Source organism: Daphnia carinata, chromosome 6 (assembly GCF_022539665.2).
Source record: "Daphnia carinata strain CSIRO-1 chromosome 6, CSIRO_AGI_Dcar_HiC_V3, whole genome shotgun sequence".
NCBI classification, from domain to species: domain Eukaryota; kingdom Metazoa; phylum Arthropoda; class Branchiopoda; order Diplostraca; family Daphniidae; genus Daphnia; species Daphnia carinata.
The window spans coordinates 4,129,481-4,154,837 of NC_081336.1; the positions used below are offsets into that span (position 1 = coordinate 4,129,481).

Sequence of the window (25,357 nt, forward strand, 5' to 3'; positions counted from 1 at the left end):
TTCTGTTGATTTCGTAAATCACTATTTTCGGTATTGATATACTCTATTGTCTAAATTACGTAATATAATTCAAAAACGAGCTTAACGTTGATACATCTCCGCGAGGCAGAGGTGGATCGGGAACGCTAAACATGATAAAGTGAATGATTTTACTCGCCTTCTTTAATTTCCGATCGAAATTGTTTAGGAAGTAGCAGCAGCTGCGATGAAGTTCTGTCACCCAGTCCCCCCAAATCCGTGGGTCTTCCATGTATTAGCTGCGGGATCAATAATACCTGAAATTCGTATTCCATCAAAGACGAAGAATTTAGTAATACAAAACCCAGAAGTAAACCCTATTTCTTTTTTAATCAATAATATGGTAGGCAAACAGTGACTAACATTTTCAATTTAAACAATAGGTTTAACTTAAGAAATCAATACTTGCAGTTCACAGAATCAACTTAGTTGGGAAATCTATTGGTAGATTTGAAAAAAAACATTCGATTTTACTTTAAAATTTAAATTGTTGGCCGCCTGCATTCCGATAATCAATATTGGGCAGGATGTACGGGATTGCAGCCGGCTGTTTTGTGGCTCAAATAATTAAAGGAGATACGATAGAATAGGTAAGTACACCGGAAATCATGCCAATTTACGTACGTTATATTCTAGTTACCTTCACCGAACTAACAAATATTAGTGTTTGCCATCTACCAGATCATTTTTTAAGGTCGTTTTCAGCCTTGTTTTTTTCGTAATATGGTAGGTACAATTATTTTCCTATACACATATATTTAGGCAAAATGGTGAACACCAGCACAACAAAGACATAGAACTCTAGATTCATGGATTGAATTGTATCTTAACTTTACCAGAAATAATCGAAAAAATGTAACAAACATCGCGGATGTATGTGGATTCAAGTCAAGATGCACGTTTCGAAAGAAAGAAATGAACAGATCTGGGCAACGTTCTGTACGTACGCTGCTGATGCTAGTTTTTAACTTATCCAACGTAGTTCGTAGCTTCACTTGGTTTCGTGTGTGCCACAGATATTACTGGAGTTGACTTTACGTTAGCTGTAATCTTATATAGACTATATTCGTTCCCCATACTGCAGGTTATGCACTTTTGCATTCAGCAGAAACTTTTCGAAAGCGAGAGAAATAGCTGTATTGAGTCCTAGATTAGTTATACCTTTTTGTTCGTAGGTTTGCAGGTTGTCAAGTTTCAGTGTGCTACCTCCACAATCTTCCCACAGGTCCATCAATGGCACGTTTGTTAGTATGGCGTGGGAAAACTATGCATATGTTTCAGAGGCCGAACGAGATAGACGTTGCACGAGTATTGGGCTACCGGATACATTCGCTGTTGTGTATTTACTGCCTGCCATTAAAGAAACAATTCAGTTATTCATACGCTATTCAGTGTTATTCTTACATTAGAAGAGAATTCGTGCACACGCGATAGAAAATTTAGAATTGCGTAAAACGATGAGAATCCGGAAATGTCGTTCTATTTACAAATAACTAGAACATTTTCCAAAATTCTAAAAGTTTCAGTAAACTATAAATGGTGGACATAATACTCCGATGTGATTTCTATAATATGATAGTACACAACACGCTAATATTTCGAAATTTGAGGAGAAAACCTCGATCTGTTAACTGTGGCCTGAAACAGGTGGGCTTGTTACATGGAACTATGTTCTAGCAAGGACATGTCTACAGCTGATCGAATATCGCAAATTAAATGAATTAATATATCAAGGTCAGGTAAAGCCATAACAGAGTAGACTAGAGACTAGACGCTCATTCGTAACAGTTCTTAATTTCTGTAACAATCAAGTAATACAATAGTCAAATGCAAGTTGAGTTGTATCCTACCATCTGACGAGTAGTAGAATATCCATCTATACTAGCAGCAATCATCCGGAAAAACAACTTCCCAGACATTGTGTTCTGTGTTATTCATCTATATACATATTACTGACTAATTACATTTGATAATTGTAGTTGTATCTGTGTTGTAGTTTTCCATCATACTAAACAAAGCAACAAAAGTTGACTAATTCTATTTTCAGTCAGACCTGTATTTTTAAAATGCATACTTTTGAAATGATTTGTAAACTATAATATAAGAATAAAAAAATAGCAGTAAATGAGCATCAGCCTTATGAATTAGGCCTACATTATTTCACGAAATGCGCCAATTGAAGAAAACGTCTAGGTATTGTACATGCTAATACTAAATTATCACAAAAGTGATTGAAATTAGTATCCATCTCACTGGAAAAAAGATTTAAATAATTTTTAAAGCCGTTCTTGTCTCTTATGCCTCCATTTTACTAATCAGTCCCTCTCTATTGAAGATTAAAAATGCAACATGGCCGACAGAAAAGGCTCCATTTCTTTCACACTCGAAATCGACTTCTTCAGCTTTGATGTAACCTTCGTGATTGACGAAAAACGCCCATCGTGTTATAATTATCTTCCCTTACCTCTTCAGAACTTAAACTGACGCGCTGCCCGTAGGGTTGTGTGAACTTATATAAGCACCTTCAGTGACAAAGCTTCACTCTAGTCTCTACTCGTTCACTGACGTCAACAGCAAGCGGCTGCACCATGTCGGTATCGATATGGAGGTATGTACACTTTAAATTTTTTTTATTATATAAAAAAGAAAGTTTATATCTAAGTTCAAGTTGCTCTTCTTCATCTGCTTTCCAGATTGGTAGCCATTTTCTTTTGCATAACAAGTGCTGCCTGGTGTCAGGATTATCAGCAGCAAAAGTATGGGGAATATGAAACTCATCGCCATTACAGGTCTGCTGGCGCCGAGCCAACAACCAGTGCACCAGCTTCAGTGAGTTTAAAGGTAAAGGTAGTCAAGTAGTCCGACATTAAAAGAATAAATTTGAATTATTTGTTAGCAGGAAGTTCCAGTTGGGAATCAAACACTTGAGTCTGATGTCACAAATTCTACAATTACAGCCCCTAAAAGTACCAGAGATATTAATGACATGTTCCCATCTGACGTACAGTTTATTGATGATGCTGATGTTGTGACATTACCAGATGGCTCCATAGCTTTGATTACTGATAAGCCAGAGGTTAACACTACTGAGGTGCCAATTGTAGTTCCATCGTTGGTGGGTCGTGACACAAGCAAATCAATTGTGGAGCCCTCTGTTGATGGTAGTATGGATGGTGTGAATGTTACAGTTGAAGGAAATAAGACCGGCATGGAAAACTTAACTGATGAAGCTATCAAAATGTTGAAGAGGAGGCAAGCTCCACAGTTCTTTCAAGTTCCTGTGCAACCCCAACAGATTCCACTGGCACCCCAATTCCAGTTCCATCCTCTACCTGTCCAACAACCAGTTGTTCCTGCAAACCAATTCAAGGTAATGTCGTATATGTAGTATGCAGTGCCTTTTAAATTAGCCTTTTTACTTATTTAAGGTTCCTACCCAGTTTTTGTTATCTGCACAACCTGGCCAACCTGCTATTTTCTTTCAGCTACCCCCAGCCGATCAGGCTCGAATCGCTCCATCAAATATACCTCACGTCGTGCTGCAGCAGCAAGCGAATGTTCAACAAGCGCAAGGTTTAGGTTCTAAGCAGCCGCTACCCAAACTGTCGCTGAATCCTGTTCCGATTCCAACTTCGACTCCTCTCGGTAACGCTACACATCCGGTATCCAGCAATGGTAGTCAAGCAAGTGTGCTGAAGACTCGTGAAGCTCACGCGAGTAGGCCTATGCACAATTGGCAGCCACCAGTGGTTTCGTTTAAGCCTCCTCCTCCTCCAACTACTACTCCAGCTCATCTAGGTCAGAGTCCAATGCTTTCACAAGCTCCATTGCCGCAACCCCCGCCTGCTTCTCCATCTCCAGTTCCTGCTCGAACTGCTCCAATAGAAGCATCTTTACCAGTTGGGTCTCCTGTTCAGCGCCCAGTGGTATGTTTATTTTGTTTCATGGTTTCATACATAAGTTGACACCTATTGCGATCTAGAACACACAGATTCCGGCACAGGTTCCGGCACCAATTCCTATGGTAGTAATACGTTTTTATTTATAATTTCGATAGTTAAATAAACATGATTTTCTATTTCCAGATGCCACAAGTACCGTCTCAGCCCATGGTGGTAAGCTTGAATGAATGATTGACTTGAGTCGATTCTAGTACATTCACGTTGGGTTTAAACTTAATTGTAGAGACCACAGTTGCAAGGACAGCAAGGCCCTTCACGACTGGGTCAACAAGAGGGTCAACAAAACATTGCACCATCTCCCAGTGGAATGGATGTTTTCCCTGCTCAGTCTTCTATACAAGGGAATCAGGCACTACCGGTGACTACTGCCTTTAATCAGCAACCTCAACAGCCTAAATTCCAAATGGCACCTATGGGATCTCCAATACCTCAATCACCCCCGTCGTTGCAAATGAAGAACCCTGTAGTTTCCCCGCCACAACGCTTGGCATCGCCAATGAACGAACCACAACCTTTTGGGTTACGGGGGGATTTACTTCAGCAACCTCCGGTTGCGCAGCGATCGGAATCGCCTGTCCAACTTCCACAGCAAATGGCTCCACCTATGGGAGCAGCTATGGCCCAACCGTTTCCGATTGATATGGCACAGCGATCGGATTCATTTGCCCAACGCCCGCCATTGCAAGTGCCGCCTGTAACGGGTTTTCCGATAGATCAATCTCCCACTCAGTCAGCTCAAAGGTTGGAGCCCTTAACGAATCAACAACCACCAGTTCAAATAGCCTCGCCAAGAGCATCTCCAACTGTGCAACAGCCACAATTCCAACCTCAAATTAACCAGCCGATGGGATCGCCCATGAACCAGCCGATGGGATCGCCCATGAACCAGCCGATGGGATCGCCCATGAACCAGCCGATGGGATCGCCCATGAACCAGCCGATGGGATCGCCCATGAACCAGCCGATGGGATCGCCCATGAACCAGCCGATGGGATCGCCCATGAACCAGCCGATGGGATCGCCCATGAACCAGCCGATGGGATCGCCCATGAACCAGCCGATGGGATCGCCCATGAACCAGCCGATGGGATCGCCCATGAACCAGCCGATGGGATCGCCCATGAACCAGCCGATGGGATCGCCCATGAACCAGCCGATGGGATCGCCCATGAACCAGCCACCACAACCAGGCCCAACAGCTCCACGCGTGGGATTTCCGGGATCTCAGATGATTCAACAATCTCCACCGTCTATGGTAAAGTGATAAAAGATTCGTTTTACCGACACACACTGATATTTATATTTACAGGAACCTGGCGTACCACCTAACCGAGTAGTTGAAGGGGCTGCACCACAAGTCTCCCAGTTAAACCAGAGAAGTGTTCATGATGTTCGCGACAACAAGGAAGCTGCATCCAAAGAGCGGCACATGGGAAAACGAAGCATAGGTATGCACCATATGATAAGACGGCAGTTAGACGCAGTACCGTATCCTTCCAAGGAGGCCTACGATTTTTACGTCGTTAATCACTATCGTAATGAATATGAGGAAACTCTCCCGATTTACAACTTCGATTCGGTAGATACAACTACAGTTGCACCAAGCTATATCACAACTACCGCAAATCTTGGAGTACAGTATTCTGCTTCACGTTATTGATCGCTGTTTAGTACGTTGTGGACTCTAATATAATGTTCGTTGTTAGATGTAAATCATTTTATTGCACGTTGATTTTTCGTACAAGTTGCAAATGAAATAGCCTGTTTTTTCCATTTTCTTTCTGTTTGCTCAGTCATACTCATATGATGCGCACTAGTTTTTTGCTTGCATTAGGTATGACATTATTGAGTATTCATCGATTGATTTACGTTGGATAGTACAGATGTCTGCCATAGCAACTGCGATATCATTTATTCCATGTATAATTTAGTGCGAAGCTGGTTTCTATGGCAATATCACAGCAAAACTGATGTGCAGTATTAGAAATCGTCCAGTTGGCCGATTGTAGTCCAATACGACGGGTTAAGTAAAAAGTTTTCTAGTCTGATTGAAAATGGTATTCTTTGATATAGCGAGTAGATTGCATGTGTTGTCTTTGTTTATTCTGGGCCTAGTACCGTTATCATTTCAACATGATCAACAACTTATACAGCTAATTCTCAGTTGGGAAGATGAAACGTGTCCTGGAACGGTAGTAGTTTTCGATAAACACCATTGGACAGAAGAACACGCTTTGATTGACCAGCTGATACTACAATATTCAAGACCCTTGACGTTATTGCAGAGCTTCGGCAACTATGGGCTGCTGCCAGATGACGATTCCTGGACCGGTGGAGATGGCTCGTCTTTGGAAACGCTTTGCAATAATGTAATTCTTTTTAATCGCCACCCCGCGGATTTAACAATAGTCTATCGCCAGCTGACGGCTCGTTATCCCTACATTGGACAAGTCCTAGTAGTGACTCCTAGTTCATCTGAACAAGTGGAGCGGTTCCTCTATGAATTTAAAAATCACAAGATCATGATGGTAATCAACCGTCCTTGGCGTCATCTTGAGCTACGCAATTGCTGCTGGGGACCTGATCGCCGGATTCGGCGAGTTGATCTTCTGCCGGATTCCACAGTTCGCTGGGAGGAGTTTGGTCTCCGCACTTCAAGGATAGCAGAAAGTAAATTGCAGGACGACAATCAAGTTGCTGCACCGTCTGGCTAGTATAACGAGCTGTTATGAAGATTTCCTCCGTAAACAGTCCCCCCGTCTTTTTACACATATCTTAAATCCCAGTAGCAATTATTTGACTCAGTAACAGACAGCATTTGAAGTATTTGAAAATGTAAACTTGTAAACACATTGTTATCATGTATTCTTGCAATTATTAGCGCTTTTGTCTATCCTTACTACAACCGTAATAATCACTAACGTTTACCTATATTAATTCTGGGAGTTATAAATAATAACCCGAATTGGAATTGTATCTGAAATAATCAATACACTTATAAAACAAAGTTACAAAACAAACGGTAAATAAACAAACGAAAACTGAAGTTGGGACCTTAACAGCACTTTATTTTATTTCGTTTTAAACGAATTTTGGCAAACCATGACTATCAGTTTAAAGCGATCTATTTTTGAAGAATCTGAAAGTATTTCACTATATGGAAGACTATATGAACCGAACATTTGACTCAATGCTAGCGCGCCAGTACGCCAAAGCGCTAGCGCAATGCAGCAAAAATATTCGGTGTATTTCCAAAACGGTTGACTTAATGAAAAAAAATAACAGTTTTGTATGGCAATCCGTTTTACATAAAAACAAAAAAAATGGCGGAAAAAAAAATTGCACTTTTTTCTTTTTTTCCGACACGTAGCCATCTACCGCTCAGACTCATTATTACTGGCGTAGGCAATTTCAGTCCATTGGATGCCATTCGCAGTTAGTTCAGTAGCGTGGATGGAGAATAACGCGTGGCTGGAGGAACAATTGGAAAATGGATAAGATAATACAACAAAAGGATGGTAAGTATAAACATTATTATATTGGTTTTCAATTATTAATTATTGTTTATTAGATCAAATTATGAAGCTGCAGGCCCAATTATTGGAACATCACAAAATATTAGATAACAGCAAAGCTAAGGATGGTAAGGCCTAATACGTAATGATTCTATTTATTTGCTTTTATTCATTTGTGTTTTGTAGCTCAAATTTTGAGTCTACAAGCTCAGCTAGGGGAAAAGAACAAATTGGAATGGAACAGTTTCCAAACAGTTAAGGAGGTTTTTCCAAACTCATCCCTAACTGAACATGAGGATGAATTGGCATTAGGCGAACACAGTCAGGTACCTAAACTTTTCAAATAAGAATTCAAAATAAGTATAGAATTTTAACAAACAATTATTTATTGTTTAGTTATTCAGTCTACCACCTGACAGTGTGTTAAAGTTAAATTCTGTTAGTGCTGCGCTAAAAGAATTGTTAGTAATAAGTCCATGCAGCGAAGGAAGTGAACAATTGTGGGACCGTATTTGGGCTGAAAATGGGTGTGGTATGGAAACCCAGAAATAGCATGAGTTCAACATAAAACATGAATTAGGTACTTTTCGGTTTTTTGTCTATTGAAAAAGTATTTTTAATGCTATTATTTTGCATTCACAGAATTTGAGCGGGGATCAAGTCAAGTCTGGAAGTGTTACAGGATGGAAGAGTGAGCCTACAGTTGAAAAACACTGAAAGTGCATTACCATTAAGGTATGAGGTAAAGTAATAGAGTATGCAAATTGTCTAATGAGTAGTACCATCTTGTGTGAATGAATCCTGTGTAACAGCAATCCTTTATAGTTCTGTCACAGCTAGAAGCCTCAAAGAATTCTGCTTCCTTTACTAAAGAACAACTTGTCCTTTACGCTCAGAGTGTTGGTGAAGCTGGGTACTTAAATGGCCCTAAAGATGTTTCACTTCACTGGCATTGCAGCGATGAACATCATACATGGACTTTTTAGGTTTGAAAGGAATTTTCTTGAAAATTTTTTGAATTTATGACAAAGCATTTCTCCTGCTTTTTGCCAACCATGTCTAATCTAAAAAAAAAAATTTTTATCCAATAGGAAAGGATTTTCAGCATACTGGGAACACAACTATCAACAATGCAACATTCTAGGGGTGCTATTTTATCATTCAAGAGCCTTATACAATGATTTTCATCTGCAATTTGTATGGCCTTTCCCAAGCTTCTGCCAGAAGTTGAATCTATAAGTCATGTAAGTCACATGAGCAACAATTGAGATGCTTAATGGTGATGTTTTTCTTTTCTCAGCATAGGTTAATAGTAACATTGGATCTGAAAAAATTCTTGGTTGGGGCATGACACTGAATAAATTGTAATGATTGGATGGATGACATGATATTTTCTATACTTCATTCGGATTCCCGAGACGGTATTTTATATTTAAAAAATTGAAGTGCATATCTGGGCTCCCTTCCTTTCCGTAGCCCCGTTTCCCCTTGACTCGTAATAAGCCCGTAGGGGGTCATGCCCCTACTGTACGGTATATATAAAAACAACATATACCGAGGTTTGGAGGGCTCTGGCCGGAAAGGGGACGTGGGGGTCCGCTTAGTCCGATGATGTGTTCACGGAGGGCGACGTGGCTACACACAAATCCGAACTAAAGGTTAATCGCTCCTGTAAAAATGTTCCAAATCTTCGGCTCTTCTTCCGGCTTCTCTTAGCCAATCACCGGGTAATCTCCCCGGTGGGTCAACAAGGCAGTGTCTCCCCCTGCCTGGGTTGACGGCAACTTTTGAAAGGGCTATTGTGCCTTTTTAAAGTTGCAAAAATAATTGTAATGTGCAGAGAATTGTCAATAAAATTTTTTTTATAAAATATTTTTTGCAAAATTTGTTTCTTTCATTGTCTGTGTTAGCTGTGTTCACACATTACAATTATGAATTTTTTTATTTTTCTTTCGCTTTATTTGTTTTTGTCACCTTTGATGATAAGCATTGTTTCCATTGGTTTATCGTTTATCTGTAAGTATTCAATTATTATTTATTGCCGATGCTCTACCAATGAATGAATCATTCAACTTTTTTCTAGATTGAAGGAACATTTACACGAATAAAACTATCAATTCTGCATATTTTATTATATCTAATTTATTCTATTTTTTTACACATCTACTGAGGTTTGAACCCATACATTCAACAGGAATCGCCGATGCTCTAAATGAGCTCACGAGATATATCTGAATATTTTATTATCGATATCATATAGTTGTGAAAGTTTACTGCATAAACATTCACAACTATATGTTTATCATATGATATGCATAATAAAATATTCAGATATATCTCGTGGCTCAATGTTAGAGCATCGGCGTTCCTGTTGAATGTGGGTTCAAACCCATAGATGTAAAAATGAAAAGAAAAATTATTTATAAAAAATCCAGATATTACATTGCAGTTGTTCCTTTATTCTAAGTCTAAGCAAGTCCACAAGTGAAGAAAAAAGCCAACTTGACATCACATGATTCATGGCTCATTGCAATAAATAATAATTGAATAATAGAATACAGATAAACGATAAACCAATGGAAACAATGCAATGCCTATCATCAAAGGTGACAAATAAAGCAAAGAAATAAAAAAAAAAGTTGATAAATGTAATGTGTGAACACAGCTAACACAGACAATGAAAGAAACAAATTTTGCAAAAAATATTTTATAAAAAAAATTTTATTGACAATTCTCTGCACATTACAATTATTTTTGCAACTTTAAAAAGGCACAATAGCCCTTTCAAAAGTTGCCGTCAACCCAGGCAGGGGGAGACACTGCCTTGTTGACCCACCGGGGAGATTACCCGGTGATTGGCTAAGAGAAGCCGGAAGAAGAGCCGAAGATTTGGAACATTTTTACAGGAGCGATTAACCTTTAGTTCGGATTTGTGTGTAGCCACGTCGCCCTCCGTGAACACATCATCGGACTAAGCGGACCCCCACGTCCCCTTTCCGGCCAGAGCCCTCCAAACCTCGGTATATGTTGTTTTTATATATACCGTACAGTAGGGGCATGACCCCCTACGGGCTTATTACGAGTCAAGGGGAAACGGGGCTACGGAAAGGAAGGGAGCCCAGATATGCACTTCAATTTTTTAAATATAAAATACCGTCTCGGGAATCCGAATGAAGTATAGAAAATATCATGTCATCCATCCAATCATTACAATTTATTCAGTGTCATGCCCCAACCAAGAATTTTTTCAGATCCAATGTTACTATTAACCTATGCTGAGAAAAGAAAAACATCACCATTAAGCATCTCAATTGTTGCTCATGTGACTTACATGACTTATAGATTCAACTTCTGGCAGAAGCTTGGGAAAGGCCATACAAATTGCAGATGAAAATCATTGTATAAGGCTCTTGAATGATAAAATAGCACCCCTAGAATGTTGCATTGTTGATAGTTGTGTTCCCAGTATGCTGAAAATCCTTTCCTATTGGATAAATTTTTTTTTTTTAGATTAGACATGGTTGGCAAAAAGCAGGAGAAATGCTTTGTCATAAATTCAAAAAATTTTCAAGAAAATTCCTTTCAAACCTAAAAAGTCCATGTATGATGTTCATCGCTGCAATGCCAGTGAAGTGAAACATCTTTAGGGCCATTTAAGTACCCAGCTTCACCAACACTCTGAGCGTAAAGGACAAGTTGTTCTTTAGTAAAGGAAGCAGAATTCTTTGAGGCTTCTAGCTGTGACAGAACTATAAAGGATTGCTGTTACACAGGATTCATTCACACAAGATGGTACTACTCATTAGACAATTTGCATACTCTATTACTTTACCTCATACCTTAATGGTAATGCACTTTCAGTGTTTTTCAACTGTAGGCTCACTCTTCCATCCTGTAACACTTCCAGACTTGACTTGATCCCCGCTCAAATTCTGTGAATGCAAAATAATAGCATTAAAAATACTTTTTCAATAGACAAAAAACCGAAAAGTACCTAATTCATGTTTTATGTTGAACTCGTGCTATTTCTGGGTTTCCGTACCACACCCATTTTCGGCAGTCTTTATGGCAATATTAATCAAAGCCACACGTCCCACTATGAAATGGATGTTGAAAAGCAAATAAAAACCTGTTGAGATGGATATCAGGAGAATCAGAATAGATCTCAATCAACTTCAGTTATTCCCTTCCCTATAGTACTTAGTGACATAGCATAATAGATATACTTGCCTCAATTCAGAACCATAGACCAACAGAAAAGAACACAGAAATGTAGCTGTGAAAGCAGATCACTTTAAAACACAGGATCAGGTATAGATCACCTAAGAGTAGACCTTAAATGCAAAGGCAAAAATATTGGGCACGATTGCAGTTTACCAAGCATAGTAGCAAAATAAAATAATTATCAAAGAAAAACATATCCACACTTGAGTTGCCGAATGGGTAAGTTCGATGCAATCTATGGCAATCCGTTTTACCCGCTATCGACCGGTAGATGGCGATAGCAGTTAAACGGAAAAAAAGGCCGATATTTTTTTTTTTTTTTGGGGGGGGGGGGGGGGGGGGGGTAAAACGGATTGCCATAAGGATATACTTAAAATTAAATGCTGATTAGTTTCCAATTATTAAATAGTAAGTAAACATTGTTACTCATACGAAGCTGAAAAATTGCAGATCATTTGGAATTATTTGTTCGGATGCAACGGTACGTTTTCTTTGATAATTTCCCAAGTCACCCGCTACGCGCATATATAATAACGGGCAAACTCGTGAACGCTTTTAGCGCAAAAAGGCATTGAGCGGACTTCCAATAAGGGTGGCTGTGCCAGGTTTCTATAACTCTTGTAATACCGTTGGTTTTACCAAAGTGACAAATGTATTAAATGAGGGAACGGGTAACACGTGATAAGCGTAATAAAGTGATCGCAGTTTTTACATCATAGTCTATCATCGAAATGGACATTTACAACGCGTTGACGATTACGTACGAACAGCTTTCTTCTGTGATGCATAATTTTTCTCGCTTTCTTTCTTGTTCATTTCTATTTTTAAAAAGTGTTTGGTAACTTGTGGGCGAAAAAGAAAATGCCACAAGCCTACTCATACCAAATCTGATTAAATGCTGCTGTCTGATATCAGATTCTTTAGATTGTTGAATTTGTTAAATAATTTTGAATTTAAAAATTGGTTTGTGTATCAAAGATTTGTAGTCTACTGTTTTACCGTCTTCTGCTTACAATTTACAGGGGATTCCTCTGAAATGTAAGTAGTTAGACAACGCTAGCACTCCAAACAAGAATTCCATTAGTTTATTGGATACTGCTGAAAAATGTACTATTTGGCTGCACTACCGTAACGTTTATTCCAGTCCTCGTAAAGTTCTAAATCTTGACTGGAAACGCTGGCGCGAACTTGACATAAGGCTGCGTCGAAGTCCTCCTTGGTTATGGGTCGAACCTTAAAGAACGAAATTTAATTCGCATTTTAGTTTAGCACTCGCTTTTTTGCGTCAACGCTATACTTGATCAGGCGATATATGTTCAATATCACTCAGCGCAATCGAGCGAATTGGTCCATACGCAGCTTCTTTACATAAGTTGGTCATATCTGCACATGAGTATCCATCGGTTTGCCTGCAAATTAGGTCTGTTTCATCTTCGTCCAAGACATTACGTTGCTCAGCCATTAATAGATGAATAATTTGCTTTCTGGCTGCGAATTCCGGCAACGGTATACTGTCCATAACAATAAAAAAGAAGATTGCAAATTCATATTTATCAGGCTGATATTGTTTAAGTTCCTTACTATAATCGTTTAACTAATCGCCTTCGGGCAGCTTCATCCAGCTCTTGTGGGCGATTTGTAGCACCGACTACTAAAAGACGATCTTCTTGACTCGTTGTAGCCCCATCCTAACATGTAAACAGCGTGAAAACATTTGAGCCATTTTATAGAGTTCGTTGATAAAATACCAGTTGCACGAGAAACTCTGTTTTAATTCTGCGTGAGCTTTCATGTTCCGATTCCGACCGCTGGGATAACAAGGAGTCGATTTCATCAATAAAGATTACCGACGGTTGATTCACCCTAGATAAATCAAGTTTAAAATCTGAATTAGGAATTTAAAAAATTACAGATACGTACCTTGCAACAGCAAAAAGTGCCCGAACCATTTTTTCACCTTCACCAATCCATTTGGATGTCAATGAAGATGCACTGATACTAAAAAATGTTGATCGTGATTGACTTGCAATACATTTACCTATAAGACAATTGAAATTTAGGAGACTTTTTCTCGTACAAATAAATATAACCCACCGATTAAGGTTTTCCCTGTACCAGGTGGCCCAAACAATAAAATACCTGCAGTTTTCAAGCACCAGTATTAATCGGCTTTAGTTAATGCGGAATTATAATTAATTAGGTTAAACACCATACCTCTCGGAGGACCCCGAAGTCCAGTAAAAATATCTGGTCGTAGCATAGGCCAAACAACAATTTCTTGTATAGTTTTTTTGGCGAATTCCAGTCCGGCTATGTCGTCCCAATTGACTGGTGATCCGTTATCCATGATTTCGTTCTCAATCAGCTCAATCATTCGTGGTTCAATGTTTTTCAGTCTTTCGTCTGTTAAAATGGATTTTGGCAAAAGTTTAGATCAAAATTATTACATGCAATTATACCAATTATTTTTTCTTCATTATTTCCACTAGATTTTGTTTCGACATTGTTGGTTTCGCTTTCATTGGTTTTGGCATCTTTAATAGGAAGAATGAATGGACTGTTAAGCCCACGGCGAAGTCCAAGAGACTTCGTTCGAGATCCGTGGGTAGGCTCATTCGAAGTCGAACTACTACTACCACCAGCATTTTTCTTTTTTTGATCTACAATCTAAAAGGATTCCCATGGTATTTTTATTGTAGGTTCTATACATCTATTTTATTCTATAAAAATAAATTTTGATATCAGCATTTACTTACTAACTGTTCTTTTGCTGTACGGAACGGATTAGGCTTAACAATTTCTTCCGGTTTTGTTTCAGAATTCGTTGGACATTTGATCTGTGGACTTACTTTTGACGACGTTGGGTATACCTTTGTCGCAATGACTTCGGCTCGTTTTTCAGATATACTAGAAAGCCTCACTTGTGGATTAGGTGGCACAGGTTTCTGCAGTTTCACATTGAGTTTGAATCCTGGTTCACATGGCTTTAGTTTAGTAACCTGTAACTTAGCTGATCTTTCCTCTTCATTTTTATTTCTTTCAAGTTGAACAGAAAATTCCAATGCTTTCTCGAAATCCTGGATGTTGTTCAGTCCTCCTCTGCTTTTACTTAAATCATTTTCAAGTCCTTGAAAGATACTTGTATTCCTGATATCTTTCAGGCTCCACTGCTTACTTTCTATTTTTTTAAATTTTAGTTTTAATTGTCTAAAAACAAAATTTTAGTTTTGTAAATACCGTTTTTTGAAGAGCTTGAAAGTGACAGAGCTCCTCTCGAGAAGTTGTCTAATCCTCTAGAAAGATCCTGTTCATCCACAATCTTGAAATACTTTTGTATTTGTAAATTGTACAAAGTTGAAGAATCTGAAGGGTTTTCGTCACTGTAAATAATAACAGTTAACATATTACTAGCCATGTGAAACACAGAGAAACTGTTGAACAAACATTGTTCCTGAATTTGATACATAATAGAGCTGGGACAGGATTTTCCTTTGAATGTCAGCTCTGAGGCTGAGACTAGTTTTTCCATTAGATGCTTTGATGTCTTCAAACACTAAGGATTCGAAAACGTGCTGAAAATTTGCATTTAATTCATCGGTCGGACTCTGACTTGCCATAGTTTTTTATTCCCTGTTCGCAGGTTGTATTTGTACTTCTGTATTTTCGTGGCATATGCAGCAAAGACGTTGCCTAGTGTTTTATGTTTAAAAATTTCATTGAATAGTAATTTAAACTATTTACAAGGTATTTTAGTAAGCCTAAATAATTCTAAAACAGTTTTTCATGTGTAACTCGATTCATTAATAGTTAATAGGTTAATTTAATTTATATATTTGGCATTGAAATGTAAGGCTTGGTAGAAGAGCCTGTTTAGGAACCACCTTCTATATTTAGATCACAATACTGTGACGTCACTTTTCTGTCCAACAAAATGGCTTCAACTGCTGGAAATGTTATTAAAACTGGCGTTAAACAAGTGAGACCACTTTTATCTGTTGATAATGCCGAGGCCCGAAAACGTGTACTTAATTTGTATAAGGCCTGGTATCGCCAGGTTCCATACATAGGTAATTCATTTGTCTGTACAAACAGTACTTTTTCCATAAACATCTGACCATTTCAGTGTTGGAGTACGATATCCCAAAAAATGAATCCCAATGTCGGGCCAAGCTGCGAGAGGAATTTGAGAAAAACCGACATGTAAAAGACGTAAGAGTTATAGACATGCTGGTGGTCAAAGGCCAGATGGAACTTGTTGAAACTGTGAAACGATGGAAGCAGAAGGGGCATGTTATGAGCTACTTCAAGGCACCCATCAATCCTAAACCCAAGGACTTTTTATCTAAATTCCTTGCAGGCAATGTCTGAGTTACCAGAACATCTGTATAGCCATCTCTAAGGTGGAGAATAGTGTATAGAGGATAATAAAACAATGCCAAGGTTTACAAAACAAAAATAATTTTTATTCTTTGTTTTTCATTTCTGATGACATAAAAATATTCATTTAAACTCAGCATTGCACTTTGCAATGTCAGCTTGACAGTGTAACAATTGCATTATAGGAATACCAATGAAGGAGTTAAAGTTAAATATATGTTAAGAAACCTTGTGTCCTGAAATATTGGTATTTTCATAAAAATATTTTACAGCTATCAGCAGGAGATCTGAAGTCAAAAGTAAAACCAAAGGTTATTTGGGCAATGATGAATGATGTATTCCAAGACATCATTTGCAGTTCTTCTTACAAGCTAAATTTGTATATTCGACTGTCGCGGCCACGTCGCGAACGTTAGATAGCCAGTATGCCCAGCCATTTGCAAAGCCGGGAGTAGTGCTCGAAATTTACGACCTTCTTTCTTCACATTCCCTTCACAGCCCTGTAATAAAAAAAAAATAAAAATAATAGAAACTGATATCTATATGAATCCATGAAGACTTACTTTGTCTGTTGTTTGAGAAAAGGAAAAATTATAGTCATCTACATCAGGAAGGGTAATGTTCTTTACTTGAAATTCTCTCTGTAAGCATTCCATTGTTTCTATACATTTAAAACCATTAGCCACTAGGGCTTCACAGGTTTTTTGAGTTTGCTCAATGCATGGGGAAAAGGTGCATATTCTTCCACCTGACCACATAAAAAGGTCACCAAATCAAATGTCAAATTGGAACAAACCAAACCAATTACCAGAATTTTTTAAAGCTTTAACTGCATGTGAAATTGCAAGCCATGGGTTGGGGAGATCTAAAAAGACAGCATCAGCTGTGTCTTCCAAATCAAAACCATCTTTACATGCATCTCTCTGTTTTGCCGTAACAAATTTTTCCAAGCCATGGTCTGAAAACTCTTTTGTCACAATCTCAACTCTCTGTTGATGAAAATCAAATGTATGCAGATGACCTGTAGGAGCAATAGCTCTTATGATAGCATGCGAAAGGGATCCACTGCCAGTTCCTGTAAAATACCAACACTTCAAATTACTTTATGATTATTTGCTTATTGCAACAACTGAAAAATACCTGATTCAACAACAATTGAGCCAGCTTTTAAATCCAGCTGCATTACAATCAAGCTGATGTCAGGTGTGTACAAAATTTGTGTTCGATGGGGAAGGTTTAACGTCCAGAGTTCTGGTGTTGGATGTAGAAGGTAACCCCATCCTCTTGAAAATTGCACTTTATGTCCAAACTTTTTTCCCACAAGATCTTGAACTTTCAGGGCACCATACGCAGTTTGAAAAACATTTTCGACCATTTCACCTTTTTTGGAGGCAATTAAAGGTTTTACCTGTATAGTATACATCGCTTGTGGATTTACATATATAATAACGGTATCTCCGTCTTCAACAGTATCTTTGGTCTTCGCGAAACTCATCTTCTTTCCTCGATTATTACACTAACAGAAATGTTTTAAATTTAATCACGTACTAACACGTGGGTCAAATGACAACTAACAAGTTTTTTCCTTCGGAACCATGGCCTACACGATACTATTACAGTGGTTTAGTATTAGTGACTCAGTAAACCGTTTTCGCCAACTAATGGTTGATATATCGTGGAAAACACCATGGAAAACACCGTGGAATAACCTCATCCCTTCTCTGAGGGGAGGAGTGATTCTTACGGTACTACATTTTGGAAAACCCCTGTGTACTGTACGTACGACCCATCAGACTTACCGCTTGCCAATCGAAAATTTCTTGGGCGATAATCGTCTGCTCCACTTTTGATGATCGTCAAAAAATAGTAATAATTCGGCGATTATATGCATGTTTTTTTGTTTAAGATTTCTATTTTCAATTAATTTTTACCGATTGTTTTTCATTTGGGTAGCATTTCGCAAAAGCTTAATTTAGTGGCGTAACTCATACCCATAGCGCTTAGGTTAACTGGAATTACTTTTGAATCTTGATCAATGAAGTGAACCACGATTCTTAAACTAATGATGAAAGTTTATTTTATAGTTTCCCAGGTTATCATGGCTTTGTGAGGCGTAAAGTTGCGTCAAACGAAGGCAACTTCGATGAAGGGATCGCTTTACCATAGGGGATTTGAGCCGTGAATCCAAGGTAACTTATAGCAGATAAAACAATAGTAAGATTCAGAGACGGTGAGCTCTGGTTTAACATTCTGGATAACTTCAAATTTCTTTTTTCTTGACCAAGGACGGTGAAGTGATCACTCGATACAGAACTGGAGGTTTACATATGGAGGAGCAACTAGGGGTATAAATTTTCAAAGTACTAAACAACACCTAATAGATGCATAAATATTCATGGAGCAGCAGCAACGACTCGGAATACTTGACCAACTTTGAGAAAAATTTTTCTAAGCAATGAACGCAGTTCTGGTTTCAGTTCGAAAGATACCAGCTCACAAAGAAGTTGATGCCAACTGCTAACGTGCGTTTTAAACTAAATTTTTGAAATAGTTTGAATCAATGTCAACATGCTATTTTCGTCTCATTAACTTTCATTACCTTTTCGTCTGACAGTTGATTAATCTTCCAAAGGAAAAGAAGCATGAGGGGCGACCACGCATCTCGATGACTCTCAGTCTCGAGAGTAACGTAGTACTCCAGGGCGTCCTTTCCCAAATGTGTTAGCTTATCCGCGACCATAGTCCATTCATTTTGTCGCCCTTCGTCGTGGTAAAGACGGAAAAGGATTCGCATTGCACAAGCAAGACTTTGTGTTTCTTGTTTTAGTAGGTTTGGTCGGACAGATCCTCGGAAACCCGCTTTCCATAAAACGTTTCTCTGTGTTGAATTGGTGTTGAACTGCCGTGCAAAATTATGTGATTTCGCCAGACAATCAACCATGAGTAACAGGTGCTCCGTCGACATGAATTGAAACATTCCTTGGTCTTAAAAAAACATTCAAAATTATAGAAAAGTATTTAAACACAAAAAATGTCCATGCAATACCGAGATCAAGATCTCTTTGGCTAGCCGAAATGCTTTTAGCAGAGGCAAGCAAGTCCGCATCCTCTTTACGGGTCGTCGATGGGAAAAAGACTATGTTGTCGATGGTGTGGATTAATTCTAACTGTACTTGACACTGGACTAATAGCCCATTAAAGAGCCGCTGTGTATCTTTAAGTCCATTGTCCGCCTCGGTAGGCGCCGAATGGGGACTCCACGTCAATAGTGCATCAGGTAATGTCAGATGGAATATATCATCAACGCAGCCGCAGATGCGTAACCAGGAATCATCTCCTAGTTTTGGACCATTGCTAATTACAAGATTTTCTAAGCAATTCACACCAGAGCGCGCAAGTTGCTCATTTTCCTGGGTTACACACCTATGTTTTCCAACAGAGATTGCACACTATGAGACCACGAGGAAGCAAAATAAATAGCCAATAGTTACCATAACAGCTGGGCGATAAAATCATCCATTAGCAGAGAACCAATCAAATCAAAATACTGCGTGATAACATCAACCATGGCATACAGAGCATGATTGCATGTAGTAGTTAACCAGTCAGATTTTTCGGACAACTGATCCGGCAATTTCGATTGATTGAAGATTCGAAATATAACTTTAAACAGATCCTTCCACCAGTGGGATCGAAACGTTGAGCCATATTGCTTAGCCATTTCGAAGAGAACCGTAAGAGCACGAGTACGCACGTCCAGTTTGCAACGTCCGATAATACAGCTTAACTCGAACAAAATCGGAAACCAACCACGAACCCATAGACGTTCCTCTTCTGGAATTAAGCCTAAGTTGGTTACAGCAGAGGTCAATTGGCTGTTGACCATTTCATCAGCAAGTTGAGCCCCTTGTTTTAAAAGAAAATGATAAATACATTTTCAAATGGACACATAAGAAAGGCAGACACAAGCTTTCTTGTTTACCTCCATCACGGAACAGAGCTGGTTGATCAGCAACGTGTCGCCCGCACAGCCTTATGAGGCGAATAGCCTCCATATTGGTATCTGGATAAAGTGGATTGCAGGCGAATTCACTTAGGCACTTGACGCAATCCTGTCGGCAATAAAACATTGGAAAAACTGTTTAGAAAAATAGTACTCCTGATCAACTTACCTGAAAGCTATCGATCATTGCCGACATGTTAGTCACATAAAGTTCTGTAACTACTTTGTTTATAGTCTGGAAAGCAAGTTCTACAATTGCTTCGTCAGTGTCCGATGCAGCTAAAGGGAACAAGAGCGGTTATTTTATTGTATGTTGAGGTTTAATTAAAGAAGTGTTATCGACAATATTACCCAGTAGAAAGACGCAGAATATATTCTTCCATCCTGACTTGATATTGTCTGATTGACTGTGTACCATCTGCGTGACACAACGAACTACCATATCACGAATCGTGGGTGAACGATTACGTTTCATGATGTGTTCGAATGGTCTCAGAAAATCTTTTTGGAATCGGAAATTTGCCAGCTCTCCTTTCTCGATGAATTTCATTGCTAGTTGCCGCAGTGAGTCGACTGCGAAGAAAGCGATGTTCTCGTTGCTACTCGTGCCCACTTTATTGAAGTGATCGCCCAGGACCTCCCAAATACGCGACCATTGCAGACGAATGCGTCCCATGTTGTAATAGGAGATTTCAACGATCTTCTGCAAACTGAACATACGAGGTTGAGTTGTGTGAGCCAACTCCTCTAGCGAGATCTGAGAAATAGAGTTGGGAAAGAAAAAAATCATTTTCGTACCTCATAAGCGCACCTTGAAAATGATCAATAGAATTTACCTGGCATAGGGCGCGGACGAAGTCGACGATCGCGTTTCCATCCAATCTAGTGGAACCTGTAAAGATCCGATCAACTGCAACCACCACACTTTGGGAAATGGTTTCTCCGATTGACTCTTTGACACTGGCTGCATTCCGAAATAGCAAACGCTGTAGCAAGTGACTATATATCAAAACAAGATATTCAAAATTGCTTACGTTCGAGCGAGTTGATACTGACACTAGGTAAGTCAGAAAGATGTAGATTACTGCCCGAAGTGGAGATACCTGGCAAATTCAAATTCAAGTTCATCGCGACCAAATTCAGATTCAAATTGTTGCCTTGACAAGGAACACAAACAAACTTAGGCACATGTAGGGACAAGACAAAAGCATACCGAGAGTAAAACCAGTTTTACCGGTTAAATTGCCACCTGTTGGGGTAGTTGGAGTTCCGGTAATAAACTGCGGACGAACACCAGTACCAATTAGCTGGGCCAACTCTAGCTGGCTGATACATTTGAGGATGTCGAGCCATGAGTGACCCAAGTAGTTGCCGTCCGTATGCGCAACAGTGATAAGTGTCTTGATCGTGTCAATATTCTTTGATTTTATCTCGGTGATCGGCGAGTTGGCTGTTAGCAGTGTGAATCGTGCCAGGGCTTGTATGAAAGCGTCCCGTTCTAAAGCCATATGGAAAATACACGCTATGCGGATAGCGCAGCGGATGCCGTCTAGACAGAGGGTAGACACTTCCAGATCGTCACAGTCTTGAAGACCAACACTGAACGAAGCAAGGAAAGGTGTCCATGCCACTTTGAACATGGGTCGAACGTGTTCCGAGTGCGTGGCCGATGTGAACGGTGAATGCACGTGACTCACAGATTCCATTAGTTGCCGGGCTGTTGACGACAAAGCTTCCATTTCCATGTTCCAGAGGAGGCGCCGTTTTTTTTCATTCGCTACTCCTGCTATATTACTATAAGACATCAGAGACAACTAAATTCTCAATGGCTAACTTCTACCTGGTTTGCTGACTTTGTTGCCTAAAGCACTAGACGAATGTGCCTTCATCTTGATCTCATTTCCAGCAATCTCATCGTAAATCTGGCTGAGGTATTCTTCGGGAAGATCCTAAAGTTAACAAACATGATGATAATGGTGGGTAGAGAAAACACACGGCTTCGATTAGACACCTTTGAATCGTTGATGCCTCGATTGTTTTTGATGAATTGTTCTTTAGTCATCTTGTTCTTAACTTGGGGTGAATGAAGGTCTGTTGTTAGCATTATGATTGAATATGCTAGCACATAAGGAGCATCAGCGCTAGCGAAAAGTCTAAGACTGTCAAACGTAAAAAATTCGCAAAAACATAAGTAATAGGAACATGCTTTTCAAACGCTAAAAATGAACACACCTTGAATTGCATTCACAGTAGCGAGCGGCAAACTTTTCCATAAGCCGATCAATCTTTTGCGCTTCACCAGGAAGTCGAAAACCTTCCAAGAAATGACGGAGGGCGCTGACGAAATCTTTTTCGTTGAAATCCAGTTGGTCAACGTAAGCGTACATAACTTCCTTATTAAACTTGTCCGGATCACCAAGAAAGTCGCCAACCACTGTTTTATCCAAGCGCTCTTCCGTCACCAAGAATCGAGCAACATCAACTGCTTCTTCTCCAAGAAGTTTTTGCGACTGCAAGTATTGCAACCCTCTCCTGGGCTTTCGATTGAACCTGCAACGAAAATAGAAAAAATCAACTCACTTTCTCCGTGACATAGCACAATGTAGAGAATTACATCACAATCCCCTGTTCCCATATCTCCTTTTGTTGTTTAATGGCTTCAAACTGTTTCGGTGTTGTCAATGTGCCATTCACGTAGCCATGGCCTTCATTTTCTTCGGTATTGTTCTCCTTCATCTTCTCGGCATCTAATAAACAAAAATGCATCAAAAGCAACAATTTTGAAAGAATATTCTTTAAAAAATACGTACCAATATTAGAATGCGCATTAGGATTGACGTAGAGCTCACGACTCCATTCAACCATACATTTCAATATCGTCACAAGACATTCGAGGCCTTTTATGCGCAAAGCCTTTTCTTGTATTGGCGTCGTCCTCAAGTCAACGACGTGCCGCCCTTGTGCGATCTTCGAAAGCACATTAACCAATCGCTCAAAGATGTTGGCGGCCGACAGATCGCAATCATAGTTAACATATAGGTCTACCACGCTCTGCGCATCAGCACAAATGCGCGTTAAGGCTTGCATTACTAACCAATGGTGATCAAACGTTGAACCAGGATTTTCAAGAATATTCAGAAAAATTTCGCGGAAAAATACCTACAATCGAACAGTGAGGGAATTAATTTTAGTCGGAAACGAACAAAAACACACATACCTCTATTTGTTTTTTAAGTTGGGCTTTAAAGTTGTTTAGTAAAGCCAGGAAGAGAGCTAAAGAAAGCTCAGCCACTTCGGTAACGCTAGAGGCTCCGTCACGGCTTAGAGCTACGCATAGGCACTGCCGGACTACGGAAAGAAAAACGGGGTGCTCTCGGAAAACAGGACCGGCATTTTGCACCACAGATAAGAGAAGCTGCAGAGACAAGAGCTTGGATCGCAGCTCGTGAGATCTATGGGAAAAATCATCGGATTAACATACTGGTTCATCCAAGTATATGCAATTCAAAATCCATACTTCGGATCTGGAATGCCATCGGGCAGAGGTTTCATGGCCAGTCGACATAGCGAACGGAAAACCAGGTAAGCGTCTTTTTGTAATACATGCGAGAAACTATTGGAAGTTCCAATTGGTTCTAAATCACCACCACTGGAACTGGTTCCACCAATTGTGTCAACACTATCTTGCGAGGGTACTCGAGGCAGCGATGACGAAGAGACGGAAACGATCGAAGGTGTAGGTCCACCGTTGCTTTGCCCCCCTTCACTTTGAGTGTCACCTTCAATTTCTTTTTCTGTACTCGCATCTTAAGAAATAAAGAATTACTAATGATTTTTTGGCAAGGTGAAAGATTTAAAAAACCATTGACAGCTGTTGCAATGATGTCATCAACAATTATGGAAACTATTTCGAGGGCTTCTAGTTTAGCTTCCCTTTTCAGTACGTCAGCAGGTTCAACGTGGTTTTCCGGATTTGAGAATGTTGTTTCTTCTTCAATCTAAAATAAGGTTAATAAGCGGTTAAACATCACATACGCGTCTAGTTAAAATCACTTACAGCCTGATTTTCCATTCTCATGAAAATGACATTTAACATTTGTGTTAATGTTGCCTTGGCTGTTGTTTGATTAATTAAATTTTTGCTAGCCAGATAAATGTTGTAGCAGGTTCGGACAGCCAGAAGTAGGGTCCCTTCATGGATTTCCACATGTTGAGATGTGACTACTGTTAATAAGGCCTATTCAAAATATAGCAGCATGTAAATATGCAGTCATCACATAATACTATGACCCAAACTTACTTTAATAATTTGCAATTGAACACTTTCTTCTGTAGGTGTCCCTGTGAAGCAGGCGCATATAGTTGCAACAACCCTGTCTATGAGTCTCCGCTGTGGATTATGTGGATCAAGAGATGTTCCACTCAGATGGCCATATGCAATAAGTTTCTGAAAAAAATAGAACCCGATAGAACAACAAAATGTCACAATCAGATTACAAGTATATACTACCTGCAAGCAATCTAATGCAATTACAACAACCCTTGGAACTGAGCATTGGCAAGCTAATTCAAAAGGCAAGTAATGCTTTTCTGCATTGATAACATTTGCAGAATAATTTCGGGGGAGTGGAAGAGCAGCTGAAGTGCTACCTGTGCTCTTCTCAGTTTCTTCATGTTTTAATTCCTCTTGTATGTCCTCTAATGTGTAAAAGTGATATCAGACTAGACAGTGATGATTTGTGAATTTCAATATTTCCACCATACCAAGTGCAGTTTCACAAGCTTTTCTCAACTGAGCCAAATGGCTTCGTTTGACATCCTTGTCGGCGAGAATCTTTTCCAAACCTTTAACAATAAACATTTTGCTGAGATCCCCGGAAAGGATGCGCATGATTTCACGGCCACAAATGAGACATTATTATTTCATAACTATAACCCAACAGCACTCACGCTCGTGGATGAAAATGTACACGTTTGCAACAATATTCCTATTAAGAAAAACGACACATCACTAGAGGAATATACAATCAGTGTTAGACCAGGTCTAAACAGCTGTTTTTGACGTGTCTTGTCATCAACTCTCATACAAGGATGCCATATATACGTATTTGGCTATTTTGCAGACGTCCCTCCGCCCCCTCTGTCTCTGTCCGACCGTTCCTCGGTTCTCGTCCCCTTTAAATCCGTTTTATGTAAAAAAAAAAAAAATTAAAACCCGCCCGTTCTTTTTGGAATTTACATGGCTGGTTGATAAACAA

The 25,357-nt window shown here is 39.4% G+C and overlaps 6 protein-coding genes across 15 annotated transcripts; 3 read left to right on the forward strand and 3 right to left on the reverse strand.

Annotated features, from left to right (window-relative positions):
* Nucleotides 1-2,504: 2,504 nt before the first annotated feature.
* Nucleotides 2,505-6,987, forward strand: LOC130690103 (MAGE-like protein 2). Of its 5 annotated transcripts, none has more exons than XM_057513077.2 (9): nt 2,505-2,626; nt 2,712-2,859; nt 2,915-2,984; nt 3,060-3,388; nt 3,447-3,944; nt 4,001-4,042; nt 4,104-4,133; nt 4,204-5,235; nt 5,290-6,987. In XM_057513077.2, exons 1-9 carry the CDS (start codon nt 2,607-2,609, stop codon nt 5,638-5,640), a joined length of 2,520 nt encoding a protein of 839 aa, XP_057369060.1. In that variant the 5' UTR covers nt 2,505-2,606; the 3' UTR covers nt 5,641-6,987. The 5 variants fall into 5 exon arrangements, with proteins under 5 accessions (XP_057369060.1, XP_057369061.1, XP_057369057.1 ...); XM_057513078.2 differs by having other exon boundaries at nt 2,918-2,984; XM_057513074.2 differs by having other exon boundaries at nt 2,915-3,388.
* A 569-nt stretch (nt 6,988-7,556) lies between these two features.
* LOC130690196 (uncharacterized) lies at nt 7,557-8,337 on the forward strand. Its single transcript, XM_057513204.2, has 4 exons — nt 7,557-7,623; nt 7,682-7,821; nt 7,892-8,075; nt 8,138-8,337. The coding sequence occupies exons 1-3, from the start codon at nt 7,560-7,562 to the stop codon at nt 8,045-8,047; spliced, it is 360 nt and encodes a 119-aa protein (XP_057369187.2). The 5' UTR covers nt 7,557-7,559; the 3' UTR covers nt 8,048-8,075; nt 8,138-8,337.
* A 4,452-nt stretch (nt 8,338-12,789) lies between these two features.
* On the reverse strand, nt 12,790-15,362 carry LOC130690117 (fidgetin-like protein 1). 2 transcript variants are annotated; one of them, XM_057513097.2, is made up of 12 exons: nt 15,164-15,362; nt 14,957-15,099; nt 14,719-14,897; nt 14,476-14,664; nt 14,179-14,386; nt 13,934-14,122; nt 13,814-13,858; nt 13,640-13,757; nt 13,468-13,582; nt 13,301-13,407; nt 13,017-13,230; nt 12,790-12,952 (listed from the first exon to the last, which is right to left on the reverse strand). In XM_057513097.2, exons 1-12 carry the CDS (start codon nt 15,334-15,336, stop codon nt 12,830-12,832), a joined length of 1,803 nt encoding a protein of 600 aa, XP_057369080.1. In that variant the 5' UTR covers nt 15,337-15,362; the 3' UTR covers nt 12,790-12,829. The 2 variants fall into 2 exon arrangements, with proteins under 2 accessions (XP_057369080.1, XP_057369079.1); XM_057513096.2 differs by having other exon boundaries at nt 14,476-14,897.
* A 240-nt stretch (nt 15,363-15,602) lies between these two features.
* Nucleotides 15,603-16,178, forward strand: LOC130690197 (NADH dehydrogenase [ubiquinone] 1 alpha subcomplex subunit 6-like). Its single transcript, XM_057513205.2, has 2 exons — nt 15,603-15,786; nt 15,843-16,178. The coding sequence occupies exons 1-2, from the start codon at nt 15,651-15,653 to the stop codon at nt 16,085-16,087; spliced, it is 381 nt and encodes a 126-aa protein (XP_057369188.1). The 5' UTR covers nt 15,603-15,650; the 3' UTR covers nt 16,088-16,178.
* Nucleotides 16,179-16,391: 213 nt separating this feature from the next.
* Nucleotides 16,392-17,696, reverse strand: LOC130690151 (tRNA (adenine(58)-N(1))-methyltransferase catalytic subunit TRMT61A-like). Its single transcript, XM_057513141.2, has 4 exons — nt 17,237-17,696; nt 16,905-17,171; nt 16,660-16,844; nt 16,392-16,596 (listed from the first exon to the last, which is right to left on the reverse strand). Exons 1-4 carry the CDS (start codon nt 17,589-17,591, stop codon nt 16,468-16,470), a joined length of 936 nt encoding a protein of 311 aa, XP_057369124.1. The 5' UTR covers nt 17,592-17,696; the 3' UTR covers nt 16,392-16,467.
* Nucleotides 17,697-18,147: 451 nt separating this feature from the next.
* Nucleotides 18,148-25,150, reverse strand: LOC130690204 (brefeldin A-inhibited guanine nucleotide-exchange protein 2-like). Of its 5 annotated transcripts, none has more exons than XM_059495915.1 (22): nt 24,864-25,150; nt 24,610-24,797; nt 24,400-24,546; nt 24,157-24,336; nt 23,962-24,097; nt 23,617-23,905; nt 23,317-23,551; nt 22,910-23,258; nt 22,714-22,846; nt 22,332-22,649; nt 22,111-22,258; nt 21,940-22,048; nt 21,334-21,882; nt 21,134-21,256; nt 20,936-21,063; nt 20,451-20,856; nt 20,269-20,378; nt 20,079-20,208; nt 19,588-20,002; nt 19,143-19,519; nt 18,696-19,081; nt 18,148-18,630 (listed from the first exon to the last, which is right to left on the reverse strand). In XM_059495915.1, exons 1-22 carry the CDS (start codon nt 24,988-24,990, stop codon nt 18,490-18,492), a joined length of 5,124 nt encoding a protein of 1,707 aa, XP_059351898.1. In that variant the 5' UTR covers nt 24,991-25,150; the 3' UTR covers nt 18,148-18,489. The 5 variants fall into 5 exon arrangements, with proteins under 5 accessions (XP_059351898.1, XP_059351897.1, XP_059351895.1 ...); XM_059495914.1 differs by having other exon boundaries at nt 21,334-21,885; nt 24,864-25,149; XM_059495912.1 differs by having other exon boundaries at nt 22,714-23,258.
* Nucleotides 25,151-25,357: the final 207 nt, after the last annotated feature.

Coding starts and splice junctions, on each gene's coding strand:
- LOC130690103 (XM_057513074.2), top strand. CDS start 2,607: ATGTCGGTATCGATATGGAG. Junction 2,627..2,711: donor ATGTCGGTATCGATATGGAG/GTATGTACACTT, acceptor TCTGCTTTCCAG/ATTGGTAGCCATTTTCTTTT. Junction 4,134..4,203: donor TACCGTCTCAGCCCATGGTG/GTAAGCTTGAAT, acceptor ACTTAATTGTAG/AGACCACAGTTGCAAGGACA.
- LOC130690196 (XM_057513204.2), top strand. CDS start 7,560: ATGAAGCTGCAGGCCCAATTATTGGAACATCACAAAATATTAGATAAC. Junction 7,624..7,681: donor TAACAGCAAAGCTAAGGATG/GTAAGGCCTAAT, acceptor TGTGTTTTGTAG/CTCAAATTTTGAGTCTACAA. Junction 7,822..7,891: donor CATTAGGCGAACACAGTCAG/GTACCTAAACTT, acceptor TTTATTGTTTAG/TTATTCAGTCTACCACCTGA.
- LOC130690117 (XM_057513096.2), bottom strand. CDS start 15,336: ATGGCAAGTCAGAGTCCGACCGATGAATTAAATGCAAATTTTCAGCAC. Junction 14,898..14,956: donor TTCAAGCTCTTCAAAAAACG/GTATTTACAAAA, acceptor TTAAAAAAATAG/AAAGTAAGCAGTGGAGCCTG. Junction 14,387..14,475: donor GTACAGCAAAAGAACAGTTA/GTAAGTAAATGC, acceptor GAATCCTTTTAG/ATTGTAGATCAAAAAAAGAA.
- LOC130690197 (XM_057513205.2), top strand. CDS start 15,651: ATGGCTTCAACTGCTGGAAATGTTATTAAAACTGGCGTTAAACAAGTG. Junction 15,787..15,842: donor TCGCCAGGTTCCATACATAG/GTAATTCATTTG, acceptor TGACCATTTCAG/TGTTGGAGTACGATATCCCA.
- LOC130690151 (XM_057513141.2), bottom strand. CDS start 17,591: ATGAGTTTCGCGAAGACCAAAGATACTGTTGAAGACGGAGATACCGTT. Junction 17,172..17,236: donor CTCAATTGTTGTTGAATCAG/GTATTTTTCAGT, acceptor GGTATTTTACAG/GAACTGGCAGTGGATCCCTT. Junction 16,845..16,904: donor TAAAGCTTTAAAAAATTCTG/GTAATTGGTTTG, acceptor TTATGTGGTCAG/GTGGAAGAATATGCACCTTT.
- LOC130690204 (XM_057513214.2), bottom strand. CDS start 24,990: ATGCGCATCCTTTCCGGGGATCTCAGCAAAATGTTTATTGTTAAAGGT. Junction 23,906..23,961: donor CATTGCAACAGCTGTCAATG/GTTTTTTAAATC, acceptor TTATTTCTTAAG/ATGCGAGTACAGAAAAAGAA. Junction 19,520..19,587: donor TTTATCGCCCAGCTGTTATG/GTAACTATTGGC, acceptor TGGAAAACATAG/GTGTGTAACCCAGGAAAATG.